The sequence below is a fragment of the Pseudopodoces humilis genome, chromosome 2 (genome assembly GCF_049639895.1).
Source record: "Pseudopodoces humilis isolate 2021_Gansu_Grassland_sample_001 chromosome 2, ASM4963989v1, whole genome shotgun sequence".
Taxonomy (NCBI): Eukaryota; Metazoa; Chordata; class Aves; order Passeriformes; family Paridae; genus Pseudopodoces; species Pseudopodoces humilis.
In genome coordinates this window covers 87,340,966-87,359,316 of record NC_142201.1, presented here as the reverse complement: position 1 = coordinate 87,359,316, position 18,351 = coordinate 87,340,966, and the positions used below count along the sequence as shown (strand labels likewise).

Sequence of the window (18,351 nt, the reverse complement as noted above, 5' to 3'; positions counted from 1 at the left end):
ACCTCTGAGTGACACGTGAAGCAAACTACAGTATTGCTGCATTGAACTGCAGTCTTCTACTGCTTTAAATGGGAGCTGCTCTTTAGGCACAGAAAAACGCAAGTCTGGAAAGAAGACCAAGTAGTAAAGACAGAAAGGCCATGTTCAGGCTCCTGATCTCTGGAGGTTGGGCGGAATAGCCTTACACACATTTGGCAATGGATAGAAAAGCTATACAATGGCAGTTCCACTGCCAAAGACAGCAGCTCTCATGGGTGGCTGAACAAATAGAGCAGACACAGGTTAATGGAAAAAACCACACATTTTATTGAATGCAAACAGTGGTTGGACAGTGTTGTTATTTAAAGGGTTGGTTCAGTTTGAGACAGTTTCTAGTCCAGGAAATGGGGCTCAGTGCACTAACACTTGGAGCCAGACAGTACATTGCAAATACACTGCAGCTTTCACTGACAGCAGTGAAAGAAACCCTACTGGAACAGGAGACGTTCCTCAGTCTGCTGAATCCTCATCCACGCACTGAGACGCCTCCTCACCATGTGCTGCCCGTCCTTATGACGGTCTTTATTTGTAAACATGCATTCTTTGGACTGCTTTGCTACTCTGGTTCCCAGCCTGGCTGTCCAGAAACCGCACTGGGAAACAATTCATCTTGGGAAGGGGAAAAAGATTTTTTTTTAAAAAAAAAAAGTTTCCAAACTCAGAAACGAAGTAGTATTTCAAACACTGCCAGTTTAATCTGGCTAAGGAAAAAAAATGACAAGACAGTTAATCAGTAAAATCCATTAGAAACAGAAAAGCTATAGCAGGTTAGCTTTTTCCAGCAACAGTAACAGATTCCCACTACTTTCTGCCTCCACACTCTAACCCAGGTGAGGGAGCAGGCAGAGTAAAACATCCTGATAATGAGATGTCACAAGATACAAAACAAAAGACAGAAGTGGTGCCGAGATACAGGCTTCCACCTTCTCAAGTTAAATCATTGTTCTTGATTCCATGGAACTGAAGAATGCTCTCAGCCCTTCCCAGCACCTGCCACCAGGTCTTTCTTCCTTCTTCCACCAGGCGGTGGTGGAGGTCTGATCTTTCTCCTCCAGAGTCTTGAGGGAACAGCGATTGTGCACTCACCTTGATCACAGCCCCCAGCCTGGAATACACTGTGGCCAGGAAGCAGTGACAGGAGAAGAGGTCCTTTCTTGGTGGGTGTGCAGAGTGAAGTCTAGGAGCAGTGAATCCTACGTGAGTGAAAAACTGCGCTGGCATAGTCTCCATTGGTAGCAGTCTGCCCTGTCAGGCAGAGGGGTAGGACAATGGCAGGGAGGGGAGTATTGAGTGCGGGGTCTCAAGGGAATGCCCCCTCCGAGCTCCTCAGCGCGCCGTTTTTGCACGGACGGTGTGACACTTGATACACAGCACGTGCCCATCCAGAGGAAAGCACCCATTCTCATCTGCTTCAATGGACAAGGGCTTCCCACAGTCCTTAACAGGAAAAGAAGAGGGAGGGAGATCAGTGATGGCAAAGAACAGGGTGAAGGCATCCAAGGACGTAAGAAATGCCCCACGGGGTCAGGATGATCCATCACAGCCCTCTGCTCTGTCCCTAGTGGTGCTAATGGGACATGCTCTTTTGAAGGGAGAGCAACCCCAGCAAGTTCCCCTACTATACACAGCTGATGTATTGGTGTGTTAGAGAATGCAACTATCCTGCACAGTGCCTGTGTTCATGCCTATGAATGCCTAATCTTTTTCTGAACATGCTTCAAAAACACTCCAGATTCATTCTAAACAACTTCAGTGTTTGGTCAGCAGATAACAAAGGCGCCCACTTGCTGGGCACGGGAGACATGGTCGGGGTGGGGCCACCAGGCTTACCTCACACTTGTAACATTTCATGTGGAAATTTTTCTCCAACGCAACAACACGCACAGTCTCATCCTTTCCAGGCTCTGGCATGATAGGTTCACTACAGACTGAGCAGCGTGGAGCATACTTCCTGCAACACAGAACCATGGAGGAGACCATGACCACTGTGGTGACATTCAAGGCAGGATTCTCAGTGTTCGTCAATGGCATTAGCAGCCGAGGGATAATAAATGTTTAGGTGGAAAGACATCTTAATACTTTGCTGACTCATTTTTAACTTCACATCTGACAGATGACATGGGCAACCCAACCACCATACTGTAGCAAAAAGAAGCAGGGAATCTGCCTTCTCTCACACACCACATGCATGTGCTCTCTCCATACCTGTGGTAGTCATCCACACAGTGAGGCTGGTTGGACTGGTCCACAATAAAAGAGGTCCCCTCCAGAGGGGTATGGCACATCACGCAGGTGAAGCACTGGGGATGGTATGAGTTACCAGTGGCCTTCAGCATCCGGTCTGTGATGGTCTGCTTGCAGACACTGCACTTCTCCAAGGTGCTCTGAGCCCAAAGAAAACATGTAAGGCACATGAATCCAATCTCCCACCCCTCTGAGGCTACACCACAGAAAGTAAAGGTGGAAGGAGGAAGGGAAAGCAAGAGAGAACAACCACAGTGAGCTCAGTTCTCTCCATCAGCTTTCAGCCCAGTGACTCACAGCATAGCAGTCCTCGCAGAAGGGCTTCTCATCCACATTGTAGAACTGCTGCCCCTGCAGCTGCTTCTCACATTTGAAGCAGGTGAAGCATTCCACATGGAAGAGGCGATCCAGGGCCCTCACAGCTGGCTGGGTTCGTGACAGCGGCTTCCGGCAGAAGCCACAGAGCTCTGTCAGTGGAAGAGGAAAGGGATCAGGAGAGATGAAAAGCCCACCAGGAGTTTTAATCTCACTGCTGTCCATTAAGGGAACGCACCAGAAGTTGCAGCCTCTGCTGGGGGTGGATGCTCCATATCCTTCATTAGTTTCTGGGTCAACTTCTCCAGCTCTTCTACCTCCTTCATTGTCAGGCAGGAATTCCCCCTAGGTGGATCTGCACTGGAACCTGTGGGTCTATGCTGCAGGAAGAGGAAACATTCAATCCCCAAAGGACAGACTCCCTCCCACCCTGTCCCTAATAAACCTATTTCTCATGCCTTTACAGGCCTCTTTGTTTACTAGGAACAATCTGCCATCCACTGTGCTTGATTCTTTCCACCTTTACATGAAGTCCTCCACCACTATCTCTACAGTTATATCTCTCTTTCAGATGGGTAACAGACTCCCATGGCCTGGGGTAGATCTGCCCTCAGTCTCCCAACTCCACTCCAAATGTGCCTGTCCAAAGACTCAAGCTCCCATGGCTCTTTCTCTTACCGTGTCTTTTGCAGCAGCAGGCTGTTCTGTTGGGCGTGGCTTCTCCTGCACTTGGGGTCTTTCCCTCTGCTGGGCATAGGTGAAACTGGGGTGCTGTGGTCGAGAGGAGGGGCCTGAAGGTGAAGGGGCTGTGAACTGAGTCTGAAGGGAGGTAGGGTATCTTGTAGAATTTGAGGGAGCCACTGGAACACTGTCACCCGATTTGGACACAGACTTAGGAGAGCCAGCAGCAGGCGATGGGGTGAACTTAGGGGTGGGCTGAGCAGAAGGGAGAGAGGGGGGTGGAGGAGCTGGTGCTTGGGGCTCTTTGCGTTGCTGTGGGGCTGCCCATGGGGTTGGGGTGGGGTTCAGATCCACCCCAGAGGGCTTGAAAGATGAGCTTCCACTTGGCTTTGGTGTGAACTTGGGAGGAAAGGAAGGAGGAGTATCTTTGGGTGCAGATGGTATTTCCACAGGGGCTTTTGGGGCCAATGGCTTCTCCAGAGAGCCTGTGGATCCTGGAGTTATCTGTAAAGAGAAGCAGCAGAGAGAAAACAGGCAGGTATCAGCAAGGTGGAAGAGAAAATATGCCACCTACAGCAGTGAGTCAGCCAGCAGCTCTCCCAGACACAGAAGGTGAGGAGTTTCCGCACTGTGACATATTCAGCAGTACTGACAAGTTGCAAGATGCACGCTGTCCGGTCCTTCACCAACACTTCCGTGCTATGGTTTATCCAGACATTTTAACCTTCAGCAGCATCGTCCTCACTACCTCTGTTCAGCAAACCAGTCATCTCTTCTTCCACCTGCAACATTCTGGACAGCTCACCCGGGATTTGAAGGGGTCATTCTTCTCCATGTCATCCAACATTACAGACAGTGAGTCAATCTCAAGATCAACGCTGCTCATCTTGCCACGTACCTACACCACCATCCATGAGGAAAAAGGGAGCAGAGCATGTTACAGGAACAGCCAGAGAAATGGGTCTATCATTCCCTTACAATAGCGTATTTTGATACTTTGGACTGTGGTACAGATCTACTCCTTGCTTTGAATGGATAAAAAGCTGGTGAGGATGAACAGGACGCAAAGGTCTATAAACAGTGGAAAAATGCACAGCCCAAGTTAGGTCTCAGATTTAGGTAGGGAAAGACATCTGGATGTCTGTAGTCCAACACTCTGCTCACAGCAGGGCTAATTCCTGAGCAACATCAGATTGCTCAGGGCCCTGTCCAGATGATTTCACAACATTCCAATGATGCAGGTTCCCCAGTCTTTCTAGGCACACATGCCAGCAATGAGCCACCCCTGGAGTGGAACAGGGCTTTCTTCTGTCCAAGAGGAATTTCCCTTGCCACAACTTCAGTCCATTGTCTCCTGTTGTGCCCAAGTAAGAAGAATCTATCTTCTCTCCAGCCCTCCTTTAGGTATTGCAGACTCCAGTCAGACCCCTGCCTTGGCAGCCTCTTCTGCTCCAGCCCCCAAAGGCTGCTATGACCTTTCACTGGATTGCATCTCCTTCAGTATTCCAGAGGGGTTATTATACTGAAGAGCCCGACTAGATACAGTCCTCCAAGATGCAGCCTCACTAGCACAGAAGGGAGGAGTATTCACCATCCTTGTCCTCTCCCAGGTGTGCCCAGCGTGTGGCTGGCCTTTACTGCCACAAGGGTGCTTTGCTGGCTTGCATTCAACTCACTGTCCACTGTTCCTTTGGGGAACCCCAGGTGCTTCCCCAAAGAGCTGCAGCCCAGCCAGCTGACCCTAACCTGTGCTGGTCCATGGGCTGGTAGCATTTCCTGCTTTCCCAGCTCTCAGGGCTTTCCGCTGCTGAGCTCAGACAGTAGCGAGAAGCTGTCCCAACTCACACAGAAACAACAGTCCCTCGGACCTCACTCACCTGTGGGGCAGGAACCTTGCTCACAGGTCCTTCGTCAAACATTGGTGGAGGAGGAGGAGGCGGAGAAGGAGGAGAAGGAAAAGCTTCTTCTGGGGCTGGTGGAAAAGGTTCTTCAAAGGGTGGTGGGGGTGGTGGAAATGCACAGTTTGAGGAGAAGCTTGCATCCTCCCCAGGTGGAGGAGGAGGTGGCAGCGGCAGGTCTATGGGGAAGAATGGGAATAAAAGCGACTTCAGATTATTTCTTACTCCTAGCCAGGAGGGTTCTTGAAGGTATTGCAGCAAGCAGGACCATAGAATCACAGAATGGTTTGGGATGGAAGAGCCCTTAAAGAATATCTAGTTTGAACCTCACTGGCATGGGCAAAGCATGCTACTCAGGATGCTCACGGCCCCATCCAACACGACCTTAAACACTTCCAGAAATGGGGCATCCACCTTTCTGGGCAACCTGCTCCAGGGCTTCACCACCCCGAGAAAAGAATTTCTTCCTGACATCTAATCTAAACCAGCCCTCTTCCATTTTAAAACCCTTGTCCTTTTACTGTCTGTACACATAAAATCTCCATCTCCCTCCTTTTTATAACCCCCTTAAGGTAGCAGAAGGCCACAGTGAGCTCTCCCCAGAGCTTTCTCTTCTCTAGGCTGACAAACCTCAGCTCTCTTGGCCTGTCTTCCTAAAAGAGGTGCTTCTGCCCTCGGATCATCTTCATGGTCTCCTCTGGATTCACTCTGAGTCCACATCTTTCTTGTGCTGAGGATCCCAGAGCCAGATGCTGCATTCCAGGTGAGGTCTCACAAGAGTGGAGCAGAGAGGCAGAATCCCTCCCCCATCTGCTGGTCACACCCCTCTTGACACAGCCCAGGATTCCACCAGCGTTCTGGGCAGTGAGTGCACATTGGTCTCCCTGTACTCTCAGGAGCTCAGTGCCCATCAAGGACAGCTGAACTCCACAGGCTGTTTTTAACCTTGTCCAAAGCTTTTCACAGTCATTTAATCTTTCCTCAGTAGCTGCTGCTATTAGTCACTGGGCAGAGTTGTTGTATATTTGGGAAACGTGTCTCGCTATGTGTCTCCAGCACACCCTTCTCTTGCCAGTAGCTGGCTCAGATTACTCAACACAGGGTAGCATACATGGAATGCCAGTGGACAACTCAAGACCCTGGAGAGCCTGTGTTTTCACATGAAAGTAAGCTGGCATCTCACAGCAGCATTGTAAGCACTACAAGAAACAAGTGGGGTGGAAAAAAAGCAAGCTGGACCAATTACCCCTTGTGTGTGAAGAATCTTTGAAATGGCTTTGTTTTTCTGGGGGATAAAACCAGCTTTGATTTTTGAGGCTAATATGTCTTCACACCCAGTACACATTAGAACACAAGGAATTTTCCAAAACCTTTTAGGCAAATTGAAAGCACCAGAGCACCTCAGTTTTCTAGAAAATCCCATTGCTTCCACCTATTCATATTTGCCAAAGATGCAGAACAGCCAAAACCAACCATTTTCTATTTACAACACAGAAAAATAAACGTGACTCCCCTTCACCATGTAGAGTGTCCACAGCAAAGAACATTGAAGATGATGAGGAGTAGCTTCCACATGCCTTCTTCCAGACACCCTCCTCTCTTCCCAGCTAGCCCAAATGAGCAGTAGGGTAGAAGACCAAACTTTCCACTCCAGCTACTCCAAGCACAAATTTTAACAGCAGAAATCAAATTGTCTCATCTTTCTATCCAGCTGTTGTCAACAGGCTTTATAAGGACTTCTCATCTGTAACCTAAGGGAGACAATACTGCCCTTTTAAAAATCTGAAAGCCAAAATCTTATTAGTCCGTGGAATGCATAAACTGCCCTGGTATGCAACACCTCCTCCAAGCCCTCTTGTGCTGCAGAAATTCTGCTGGGGGGATGGAGTAATAAATTTGAAATTACAGTTTTGGATCAAGCGTGTACACGCTTGCCTTTTGGTTCACTGAAACCATAAGAAACAAAACCCTTATCTGTTGTCACATTGTTTCAGATGCACTAAAAGCCTGTGTTATGAATTATTCACAGGACAAGAAAGTTCCCCACGAAGTTGTTATACTAGATTTACAGAATAATCAATACTAAATATAACATTCCTACAGCAATACTAACTTAGCTATCCTATCATTTAAGACCAGGAGTCCAACAGCTCTGTATCACACCACATTTTGTTTGAGGAGTGTACAAGAAAGGCACAGAAGGACTGAAGAAATGCACCAGAGAAGGATCAAATCAGACACATTTCTCTCATGACTGAGTTTTGGTGGCTCATCCATACTTCAGATGTCTTGCTGGCAGCCCTTATCCAATGATGACACAGCAGCTTAGGACAAATGGTTCTTCTGCTAGTGTTTCTTTCTAGTTACTCCATAATGCCCACTTCAACAATAGGAGAAGCACAGCAAGCAACACCTAACGCTCCACTCATATTGTATATTGAAAAATAATTTTTAACATCCATCTGTCTACCTCAGGTAATGTTTGTGTCAGTTTGAGACCTTCTGACAGGCACATCCCTAATCCAGACAACTACAGCAGAAAATGACAAGTCCTAAGATGGGACCTTGGTTTCCACAGACAAAAGATTCCAGCCAACAACATACAAGAAATAGGTCATCAGAGTTAGCTGGTACAATTTTAGGAGGCAGAAGCACCAGCATGTCCTTGTGACTTGAGAAATGGGGAAAAAAACGGCTTAATCATTTTTCTCCTCTAAGCACAGGACCAGCCTTGCTACCATCAAGTCAGCTGCCCACTAACCTGGAAAACATCAGTGTTGCAGTCTGTGCTGAACAGTGAGAGAAAAGAATTTAAACCAGCAGTTGGCACTCTCTGAACATGTGTGTCCTGACTGAGGCACACCCTTTACTTGACAGAGCCTTGGGGAAACAGGCAGTATCAAGGGTTAGCAAAGGGTCCCTACAGAAATTTCTGCTGGCCCCATGCTAATCATGAGTTCAAACTACAAAGTCACACAACCAGTAACCTTAAAGGACAAAACCAACCAAGCAACAAAACAGAACAAAAAAAAACCCACTCTACCACTGCAGGAAACAAAAAAAAAGAAAGAAAGAAATAAGAAAACCACAGTGAAACAAGAAGTCACTCTACACAGGAAAACCCAACCCAAACCACTAGGAAAAAGTACAAAACTGTACAAGCCATACAAACTAAACTCTAAGTCTCACTTCCTGTTTGTCATCGTTGCCACTATTTTTTCATGCGATTATTCCTCCCTTCTCTTTTCCAGCATCAAGGATGGCAATTGCAGAGTCCACGAGAAGGACAGTCAGAAATAACCAACTTGAGCTGGGACCAATCGACAAGAAGGAGAACAGCGTGATTCATCATTATCAGGGTCAACTTCTCTGCAACATACTTGCTCCCAGAAACGCTGACCAGGAACTCGACTGCAATTACACAACTGTGCACCCAGGGAATACTGTGAAAAATCCACTGCATTCCTCCAGCATCAGTGCAGTGCAGAACAGACTCTTCCCTCCTTTCCTAATGGAGATACTATGTACTTTGAGCTCTCTTTCCAATCCATTTATCTCATTATGGAACCTGCTAGCCTCCACAGCAAGAATATCCATCCCTTATAGCAGTTATGCCCCTGTTCTCATGCTTGTAGCCCAGCTACAAACCTCCCACCCTGAGCATTCAGAAATGCATATTCACATCTGCCATGCCAGCCTTCACCTACCTTCTGCCAGCAGGGACGTGGGTGGTAATGGAATCTCCCCCACCTTCCCTATCTGAGCACGCTGGGCACCAGGACCAGGAGGTGGAGGCAGCGACGACTCTGACGCACCCCCAGCCTTGAAGGGGTTCACCTTGGGTTTGGGGGCAACCACAGGTGCAAACTTCTTCTGTGGGTTGTAGAAGGAGGGGGTAGAAATGTTGATGCTGACTGTGGAGGTCATGCGGGTCCCTGGGGCACCTGGGGAGGCCATCTTCTCAGCACCTGGCAGGAGAGAAGAGGGAGGAAACCTATATGAAGTCATCCTGGGGCCAGAGTGGAAATGAATGGAGAAGAACATGTGAAACAAAGGGATACAGGAATTTAACTCAGGCCAGAGGCTGAGGTGCCCGAGCAGTGCACAAGACCAGCACAGGAAAAAGGAGGAACAGAAACTGCAGACGGCTCGAATGAGCCATCACACTTCACCATTTCAACTCAGGATGGCATTAACCACAAACGGGTTCTCGCAACAGAGAAAACCCAGATTTTCACTGCACTGGAGCCCTGCACCGTTGGTGACCAGGAGGAGGGTGATCCCCCGCACCCCAAAGGATGCCCCCAGAAGTGGAGCCAGCATTTCCTCCCCCCCTTTATCACGCCAGCCGGCTCCTCTGGAGCCCAGCTTGTGACAGCATCAGCAATGCCCCCTCTCGCCGGCACGGCCCACCCTTTACCTGCAGGCCCCTCCATGGCGCCGGGGCCCGCTCGGCAGGGCGGCAGAGGCTCTCCCGGAGCCGGGCGATGCCAGCCGGTGCCTCCCGCCCGCCCCGGCCGGGCTCCGCCGCCCGCTCCGCTCCGCCCCCGCCAGGAAGCGCTCCCCGGATGCCGCCGCCCCCCGGGCTGGCCCCCTCCCTCCCTGCCTCCCTCCCCCGCACCGCCCCGGCAAACGCGGGATGCCGGCTGTCCGGGGAGCGGTGGCTCTCCCGAGGACAGGCGCATCCCTAGGGCTCCGCCGGTCCTGCGATCCAGGCCAGCAAGCTCACCCGCGCCAGAGCCTCCACGGAGCCAGACGCTTTGTTGTAAAGCCTGGCATGCCCATAGGCCTCCTAACACCCCAGCACAATAGGGCTGCCGTCAGCACAGGGGCTCCGTGCCAGCTTTTCACGTTGGCATGTCCGAATCAGTGCCCTTCCGCGCTGCCAGCCTCTCCCACGGACAATAACAGCTGCTGCCAGCCAGCCCTGGTGCCACAAACATCCGCCCACCCCCCATTAACCCCTGGCTGCTGGTAAGACCTGCGTGCCCCATTCTAAGCGCTCCCACGACCCGGTGCAGTGTGGCACGATACAGCAGCAACCTGTCACAGCTTCCCCAAGTCACACAGACAAACAAAGTCCACGCTGCTGAGCTTTTCCTTCCCTTTGTGCAGTGCTGATCAGATGCATACACTTGGACAATTCTGGGAGTTTCAAAAGGAGAACGAGGTTGGAACAATAAGCGGGAGCCAAAAAAGCTGTGCTGAGCATTCCCCCGGATTCATAATGGGAAAGGGCCAAGGAAGAAGAGTAATTAGCAAGGTTTGTCCTCACTCCTCCAAACTTTGCCAGTCAGAAGGGACTGACCAACTCCCTCCATTTTGCAGTTCCCACCAAACTTCAGAAGCTGTTAAAAAGACCTCCAGCCTTTCTTTAGAGACTTTCGCCTCATGCTCCACTATTTCACTAGGCTGCAATGAACCACTTACCAGATTTGATAGCACTATGAGCAGAACACTACAGTGACAATTGTCACTTCTAATCACAGGATTAGTCACCACGCAGTCTGGGGACATCGGCTGCTTCGCAAAAAAAACCCACCCAAACCCATTGGCTTTGGAACCAGCAGCTGCTATCTCCCTTATCTCAAAGCAGCCCATTTCCCGGTATGCTGTGTCCCACTTAGGGCACTCTCTGCTCAGGGCTGTCTCCACCCAGCAGCTGCCCCTGCTCATCCTCACTTCTGGTTATCAGTCCACCCACACACAGACCAAACTGGCTGAGAAAGCTCGGCCTTGCAGAGAGTCACCCCCTCCAGCCCTGGGGCGTTGCCAATGCCATCTAAGCCCCAGCAAAAACACAGCTCACACAGGTCCTGTGGCGCAGTTTGCGAGAGCTGTGGGAGAGGGAGTGTCACGCCAAGAGAACTAATCTCAAATCTTTCTCATCCTCACATTTACCCCGAGGGGAGAGATTTTTCTACCTGCCGTAACAGCATTTAGGATGACTCAAGTGGAGCTATGAAGAAAGATGCCCCCGAAAGACACAGCCAGGATACCTAGCTGCCTCATACACTGTTTCTTCCTGAGAGCAGGAAGAAATATGAGGACAGAACCGAGGGACACCTCCTTCAGCAAGAGGGTCACCTCCCAGAAGGTCCCGTGCTGGGTCTGCCACCTGTTAATGCACCCAGACAGCTTTCACTTCTTTGATGCCATGACACCACTTTCAACAACCCTGCTCCTTTCCCGGGGTAGCAGAAGCAGGAGGAACCTGAAGAAGCAGAGAGCCAAGTGATATTTTTCACTTCTCTTGGTAAAAGCAGTTTGGCAGCAGCCACGCTGGGAGCCCCTATAGCTCCACACGTCCTATCTGTACTTCCCCCATCGGCCAACTTCCTCCCAACTGAGGGGAGTCAGAGGAGAACAAAAAATAAAAAACACAAAAAACCAACAACCAACCAACCCCCCACCGAAACAAAATGTCCCCACAAACAAACAAGAACATTAAGAACATATTAAACGGATTCAGGAGTTATGGTTCTTTTCATCCAGAAGGTTCTCCCAGCCTGCCCCGAAGTTACAAAGCTTCAAAGAGAGCAAAGTCTATCAGCTATGCAAGCTGCAAGGTAAAGCCTTAAAGCAGCCGGGCTGGGGGAGGGGGTTATTCGGAGCTACTAACTTCTCCCGCAGATGCCGGGCTTGCCTCCTCGCTGTGCAAGGAAGAAAAGCCGGGGAAAATTCCAAAAAGCTATGCAAACATATTTAAAACGTTAGAAAGTTCTACGACTTCGCAAGCACTTTCTCAGGGCACTCCCATGGAGACAGAAACTCATAAATTAGGCAAATTTCATGCACAAAGGGCCCCAGATTCCTCTCCGAGCACATCTGGAAAAAGGCTCGCGAGGTGTCTCGGCCATCCAGGCGCACACAAAAGAGAGCTTGTCCCGAGCAGAGCCCGGCAGCACCCCCTCCCTCTCCCCCGCTGCTGGGGCTGTGCGGGAGCGCCGAGTCGCCTCCATTCCACTGGGAAGGAAAGAAAACTCTCCGGACACACACATACGTACACACCCGAATCTGCTTTTGGAGGGTCAAGCACCCCCCGCGCCGCGGGGCCAGCACCAAGAGCGAAGGGCTGTGTCCGAGGCCGTGCGGGAGGGAGCGGCAGGAAACCCGCACCTCCTCCGCGCCACCCCGGGGGCGAGGGACAATGGCTTTGTCGCCAAGCTAAGCGAAGAGACTCACCTCTGGGGGAGCGGGAAATGGCACCCCCGGCGCTGGGGCTGCTCGGCTGCCCCGGCCCGCCCGCCGGCAGCAGCGAGAGGCGCAGGAGCTGCCGAGCGCCGGCGCTTCCTCCCAACTCGCGAAAAAAGCCTCGCCCAGGCAAAGTTGTTTGACCATAAAAGGCGCGAGGCCGCGGCACAGCTGAGCTCACTCGCTGGGGAATGTGGCAATGAGGTAACGGGGGCCGGGGCTTGCTGGGGCAGCGGCCCCGGGCTCTGCCGGCGGGGAGGGGGCGAGCGCCGGCGAGACGCGTCCGTCGGGCTTTTCCTGGGCGCCCACCCCGGGCCGGGCTCGCTGCCTGCCCTCCTCCCGCCCTCCTAACCTTGGAGCTACCCCCAGCCCGTGGTTTCGCTTCCAGTCGCTGAGCTGGATTTTTGGAAGGAATGCGGCGGCTCTGGTGAGTCAGGGTCCCTGCTGGCCTCCTCCCCGCCCGAGCCAGCTGTGAGAGCATCTGACTCACGCTGCCCCGATCCGCCAGAAATTAAAGCAAACATCAGATGACTCCACCGTGTAGAAAAGCGACCTGTTCTCCTTGTAGTGGCTGCAAGGCAAACACTATTAGCTGGTTTATATCAAACACTATCCACATGAATTGCTTTGTTGGATTGCCAGTGCTGCACATCGTTTTTATTTTTATCCAGTGCTCGCTTGGGGCTCAGCCCGCTGTAGAACAGGGGCAGCCTGACCCAGCCCAGCAGAACGTAATTTTCAACCTCAGCCTTTGCTGCTTCTCCCCAGCCTCGCTTCAGAGCCCCTCACGAAGGAGGAGCGCCAATAAAGACATTTCCTGTGCTTTGTGCAATCGTTGTATTTGACTTTGGAATCTGGCCTTAATATCGGGGTTAATACCCCTGATGTTGCAAGTTCCCTGGAGAATGACTGTATTTGGTAATGCTCATGGGACTTGGGGCTGGTCTGCTCCAAAGACTTACCTATCAACACAGGTACCTTTCAGTACTGATAATTTACTTGCAGGTGAGTGAGTAAGCCACAAACCACACCGGTGACACTCCCAGTCTGCACTACTGCAGAACACTCACATCAGAGAGCTGTGCAAAGAGATTCGTCCAGGGTTTAAATCCAGTGTAAACAAATCTTTAATTTTACACGTAAAGTTTGTACAAAGAGGTTGTGTCTTTTATTTAACCAGGTGATACAGTTGGAAAAAGTCTCTCTGAGGTTTTTCAGTGTTAGGTACCATTTGATAAATGCCACCCGTAGCAACGCCCAGCAGTGAGTGTCTCACTCCTTACACAGCTGGAACCACTGATCTATAGCTCTGAATTTCTTAGAGACATAGAACTCTTCTGTTGGTGCTAAATAATCCTGTTTACTGCTGCTTTTGTAGGCATGGCATCAGTTCCGCTACCTCCCGTGATTAATGCATAAAGCAATTATATAGGATAAAGAATGTATCTCTGTGATGGGTCTTCAACACTGTCGCATTTCTACTGCAGACAATCATCCCTCTTGTTCAGGTAAAGATGTCAGTGCAGAGCTAAAAAGAATTCACTGCGTAATTGCGAACCAAATTCTAGAACATCACAACGCACCCTACACAATGAGCCTGACGTCAAAGAACTCTGCCACTGTTCCCTGGGTTAGCTCTGACTTTAGAGAAAACAAAGAATGTCTCAGACTGAGATTTAAAAAGTGCAGAGTGAATATGAAAAAAAAAATAAAAAAAAAAATCTATGCGTTCATGCTTTCTGGTCACATCCCCATAAATCGAGATGCTTGCATGTTTGATTTTCTCAGTGTGTTGATGTTAAAAGCTCATGAAGGCAGATCAAGGAAAGTGGGAATAACAAAAAGAAAAGCAGCCCTCTTAGACATTTTGTATGAACTCCTCACTATGAGGAAACAAATACAAAACAAGTGTTTTGTAGGTTGCACGTGTGAAAGCTAGAATTCTCAAATCAGAATACATCAGAATACACAGGGGGGAAATAATCTGATTTTGTGCTTGCCACATAGTGAATTTAAAGTTTGTGCCTTTGTAATTGGAAATGAAGATTAACTAACTTCCCTGTTAGTTCTGATTCCTCCAGAAAGAAAATAACAATCTCCTTATGCTAACAGTCTTCCTTCATGCAATTATTGGCTTGAAAGTGTAGGCATTTTTCTGCTGCAAACGAAAATTAGAGCCTTGAGATGCACACAGTTGCAGTCACACTCATTAGCTGAAGCAAAATATTAGTCCTGAAGAGGCATTTAGCTACCTGGGTACAGAGATGGATCAGCAGGTATACTTGGCTCGTGCCAGATCTTGTTATTTCTGGAATTAGCAGCCGTCCTCTGCATAAATCACTTTGGCTGTTCCATGCCATGAATAAAAGTGATGCGGTATTTTGGAGTGTATTGTGGTGTGAATGCTACTGTCACCATGGGTGAAGTGACAACCCACTACAAAGCAGGTGTTAGAGGGATTTAGAATACGCAGTTCTAGCTGGGTGCCTCTTTTGAGGCAAGTGACAGGAAGCAAGCCCTGCTATCTGCTGTCCATCAACTCAAAGCTTAGAAATGCTGAGAGTTCAAGGCAGCCATCTCAGGAAGACTAAATTTTAATGGAGACAGTTATAGAGAATCTTTGCTGGCAATTCAGTCATGTAATGCAAGGAGTAAATAAAGAATAAGACCCCCACAGAAGTGGTATGGCAAATTCATGTACTGCACCGGGATTAGGTATGTGCTAGCACTGGTTAGGTGCCTATAAAATGAAAATAAAAATAGATGTAAGAAGAAAAAATAAGTCCTTGAATACAAAAGGAATAATTATTTGCAAGAACACTATTGGGGAATTAAACTTATTGGGCAGAAAATCTTTTTTTGATAACCAGGTATGGTTTAGGGTAGGTGTAGATGCAAAGCTTTGTGTTAAATATGTGTTTAAGGTCAGAGGAAAGCAATCCAAAATCTGGACAGGGTGCTTGACTTTTGTTAATAATGCAAAATGCCTGCATTTGTATAATTTCCATCCATATCAACAGATCAATTTAGTGCCATTTTATCTCAGCGTGAGTTAGTTAACAATTAGTGACACCAGGCAGGAGCCCATGTTTTTCCTAAGGAACGAAAAGTTCTGACTCATATCTGTGTTGAATCTCTGATGCTTCTTTAGTCACATAACTCCTGTTTAGTCTAACCACGTTTTATTGATTAATGTTAAATTGCTACTTAATCAGCTTTCCCTGTGCTGTATTAAATGCTACATCTGGGCCAACTGGAAGGGTTGGGAATATATAATGGATCTGCTTTGGTCTCCAGGCCAAGTAGATAGGCCTGCACTGTCCAGGGCAGGGCCACCTGCAGCAAATTGCCTGCATTCACATGGGCCAACAGATGTTACAGTTGGACTCAGTGACCTTAGACTTCTTTTCCAAGCTGAACAATTCTATGATTCTATGTAATTCACCTTAGTATGAGGTCTCCTAGGATCTGCACAGCCTCTCCTGGATTGCTCCTTGCTCCCTCCCTTCAGCAGGGTGTTCTCTGTGTGAAAGACAACATCTGGCCCAGATTGTCCCCTGCCAGGCTGCTGCTCACACCCCTTGTGGAGGCCATGTCACGTGCAGAACTGTCTTTTTTCTGCCCAAACAGCAGTTTCAAGTTGGAGCGCCTTAGTGCCATTGTGGGATGCATGTTGACAGCTGGTGCCACACACAGAGAGCTGTTCTGGGGATACCAGAGCCTCATGAGACAGCAGTCCTTACAAGCCTCGTCATCTCCCTGCCTCTGTGCATCTGGCAGGCAGTCAGGAACGCTATTTGCAAAGGTCATGAGTTCTGGAGACGTCCCTGAATGACCAGCTACCCAGGACATAGAGCTATAGCATCTCTCTGCTGGTTCTCTTCAAAACCGAGTCTGCTGTGCAAAGCACGCGTCAGAAGAGTGTGTCCTCAAGAAAGGGAGCTGTTCAGCAGCTGCAGAGAGCCTCTGTGCTCTCTGGAAAGGGCCACCATAGGTGCTCAAATCCCACTGTGAAGGTACTGCATGCTACATGTGCACATATGTACACACTCAAAAGGCATTCTACCCACACACACAGTTAGATTGTCCTGACTAAAAAGCTAGAATAGGCCAAAAGCCTATTCAGAAAAGAAAAAAAAACAACCCAAACCCTTGCTGTGTAATGAAACACTTTTTTAGTGGGGCAAATCAGCCATATACACATATGAGGGAGCAAAGTATCCCTGTGGTATGACCTTGGTCATGCCAGGATGTGACTGGCCATCAGAGCAGCCAGGCAGCCAGAACAGGGCACTGGGGTGGTGTCTGTCCAGGAAAAAGCTCCATTTCCAGCAAAGCTGGCAGGTCTTTATCCTAGACAGAGCCATGACAGGGACTCTGGGGCAGGAAGTACAGCTCCCAGATGAGTTACCACTGCTGTTTCCTTATCTCCTTTCACCAAAGTTTCCTGCTGCTTCTCAGCAGGCAGTGGCCTGCAATTCCATGGCTCCCGGGGCTGGCTCACTGGCAGGCTTCCTTCCCCTCCCACAGCCCTCCCACAGCTCCTGCTCTCTGCTGCTGGGCTCTGTGCCCAAAAAAAAAAGGATGCAAGCAGGTTGTCCCAGTGGATATCTCTTCCCTCAGGTGCTGCATGACCTGTTCTGCAACTCTGGAGAACTGTGAGATGGCTCCTGGGGCATGCCCATGTGTGTGGCTGAGTATGGATGGCCGCCAGAGCCCATTCTGCTCGGAAAGCTGCCATGTCCACATTCCAAGGCATCCTTACCATTTCCTCAGCTGTATGCCCCACCCCTTGCCACCAGCAAGACAAGCCCTGACGTATTTGGCTGTTCTGTGGCAAATATTACTGCTTGTCAGAACCGTCAAAGAAACACATCTGTCAGGCTGTTAATTAAAGAGTTCCTGTGTGTGCTGCGAGCCTCTTTCCACCCAAGTATCACGCTCCCATGGTAGAAGTCTCCTTTCTTCACTTATGTAGAGCTGTAAGCATGGCACAAACAAGCCATGCTCCTTCCTACAAACGTGTTTAATCAGATGTAGGTACTTCTGGGTGTTGCATCCCGGTGGATTTAGACAAAAAGTCCCAGGAATAATTTCAGTGTGTGTCTGCGTCAGGGGGAGGGTGCTGTTTCCTGGAAAAAGGGTTCTTCTCCCCATCCTCCCTATGACAAAGCTGAGACACAAAAGCAGGTTCTCATGTTCTCATCCTGAGCCTCCTCCTGTGTGGTACAGGACAAATTCTGTTGTGGTTTCCCAGGGAAGCATCTGTTGCCGCTGCTTGGTACTGGAGGGAGAGAGATGCCGAGCTACAGACCCAGTAATATTAACCTGGGACAGGATCCTGGTCACTCCAGTAGCCACACGGCACATGTCTGTCCCAGTGCTACTGCTTTCTTGCGTAAGAACTGAGGTAGCCAGGTAAGCAGGGACAGGAGCCTGCAAACTCTGTGTTTTGTAGTGTGCCTACAAAGACGTGCCATGCGTATGCCAGGGCATGCTGGACCTGTGGCATGTTAGGAATACACAGGCAGATTGCTCTGGTGAGGAAGAATGAAGCCTGCTATGTAGTCCATGCCTGCATTATCTACAGGGTGTGGATCCTGCAGCAAGCCAGTCTCTCATAAAACCGAGTAATTATTTAACTCCATTCTGGAGTCCTGGCAAAACCTAGTATGTACACAGTGTAGATGATCACGGAACCAAGGCCCTGGAGCAAAGGAACAGACCAACCAAACAGACAATACAGGCATATGGTTCCACAGTCTGCTTGCAAAAAAGAAAGTAAAAAAAATGCCAAGGCCAAATGTTATCCATGAGCTGCACAGTAAAACACCATATGAGTACAGTTTTAAGAGGTGCAGCCCCTCAAGCCCTTGCCTTCCAGTCATCCAAAGGCAAAAGGTGTGGGGCTATGTGAAGTTTCCTGCAGCTCCCAGGTTTAGTGCATGTGGCTACAAGTACCTTTGCCAGTTAATTTACT

The 18,351-nt window shown here is 49.4% G+C and overlaps 1 protein-coding gene across 3 annotated transcripts; it reads right to left on the bottom strand.

The window, feature by feature from the left end:
* Positions 1–282: 282 nt before the first annotated feature.
* ZYX (zyxin) lies at positions 283–12,632 on the bottom strand. 3 transcript variants are annotated; one of them, XM_014253450.2, is made up of 10 exons: positions 12,363–12,632; positions 8,885–9,145; positions 5,157–5,356; positions 4,085–4,177; positions 3,277–3,783; positions 2,837–2,978; positions 2,581–2,750; positions 2,245–2,423; positions 1,870–1,990; positions 283–1,476 (listed from the first exon to the last, which is right to left on the bottom strand). In XM_014253450.2, exons 2-10 carry the CDS (start codon positions 9,132–9,134, stop codon positions 1,366–1,368), a joined length of 1,773 nt encoding a protein of 590 aa, XP_014108925.1. In that variant the 5' UTR covers positions 9,135–9,145; positions 12,363–12,632; the 3' UTR covers positions 283–1,365. The 3 variants fall into 3 exon arrangements, with proteins under 3 accessions (XP_014108925.1, XP_014108924.1, XP_005523868.1); XM_014253449.2 differs by lacking the exon at positions 12,363–12,632 and adding an exon at positions 9,598–9,698; XM_005523811.3 differs by lacking the exons at positions 4,085–4,177; positions 12,363–12,632 and adding an exon at positions 9,598–9,698.
* Between the last annotated feature and the right edge of the window lie 5,719 nt (positions 12,633–18,351).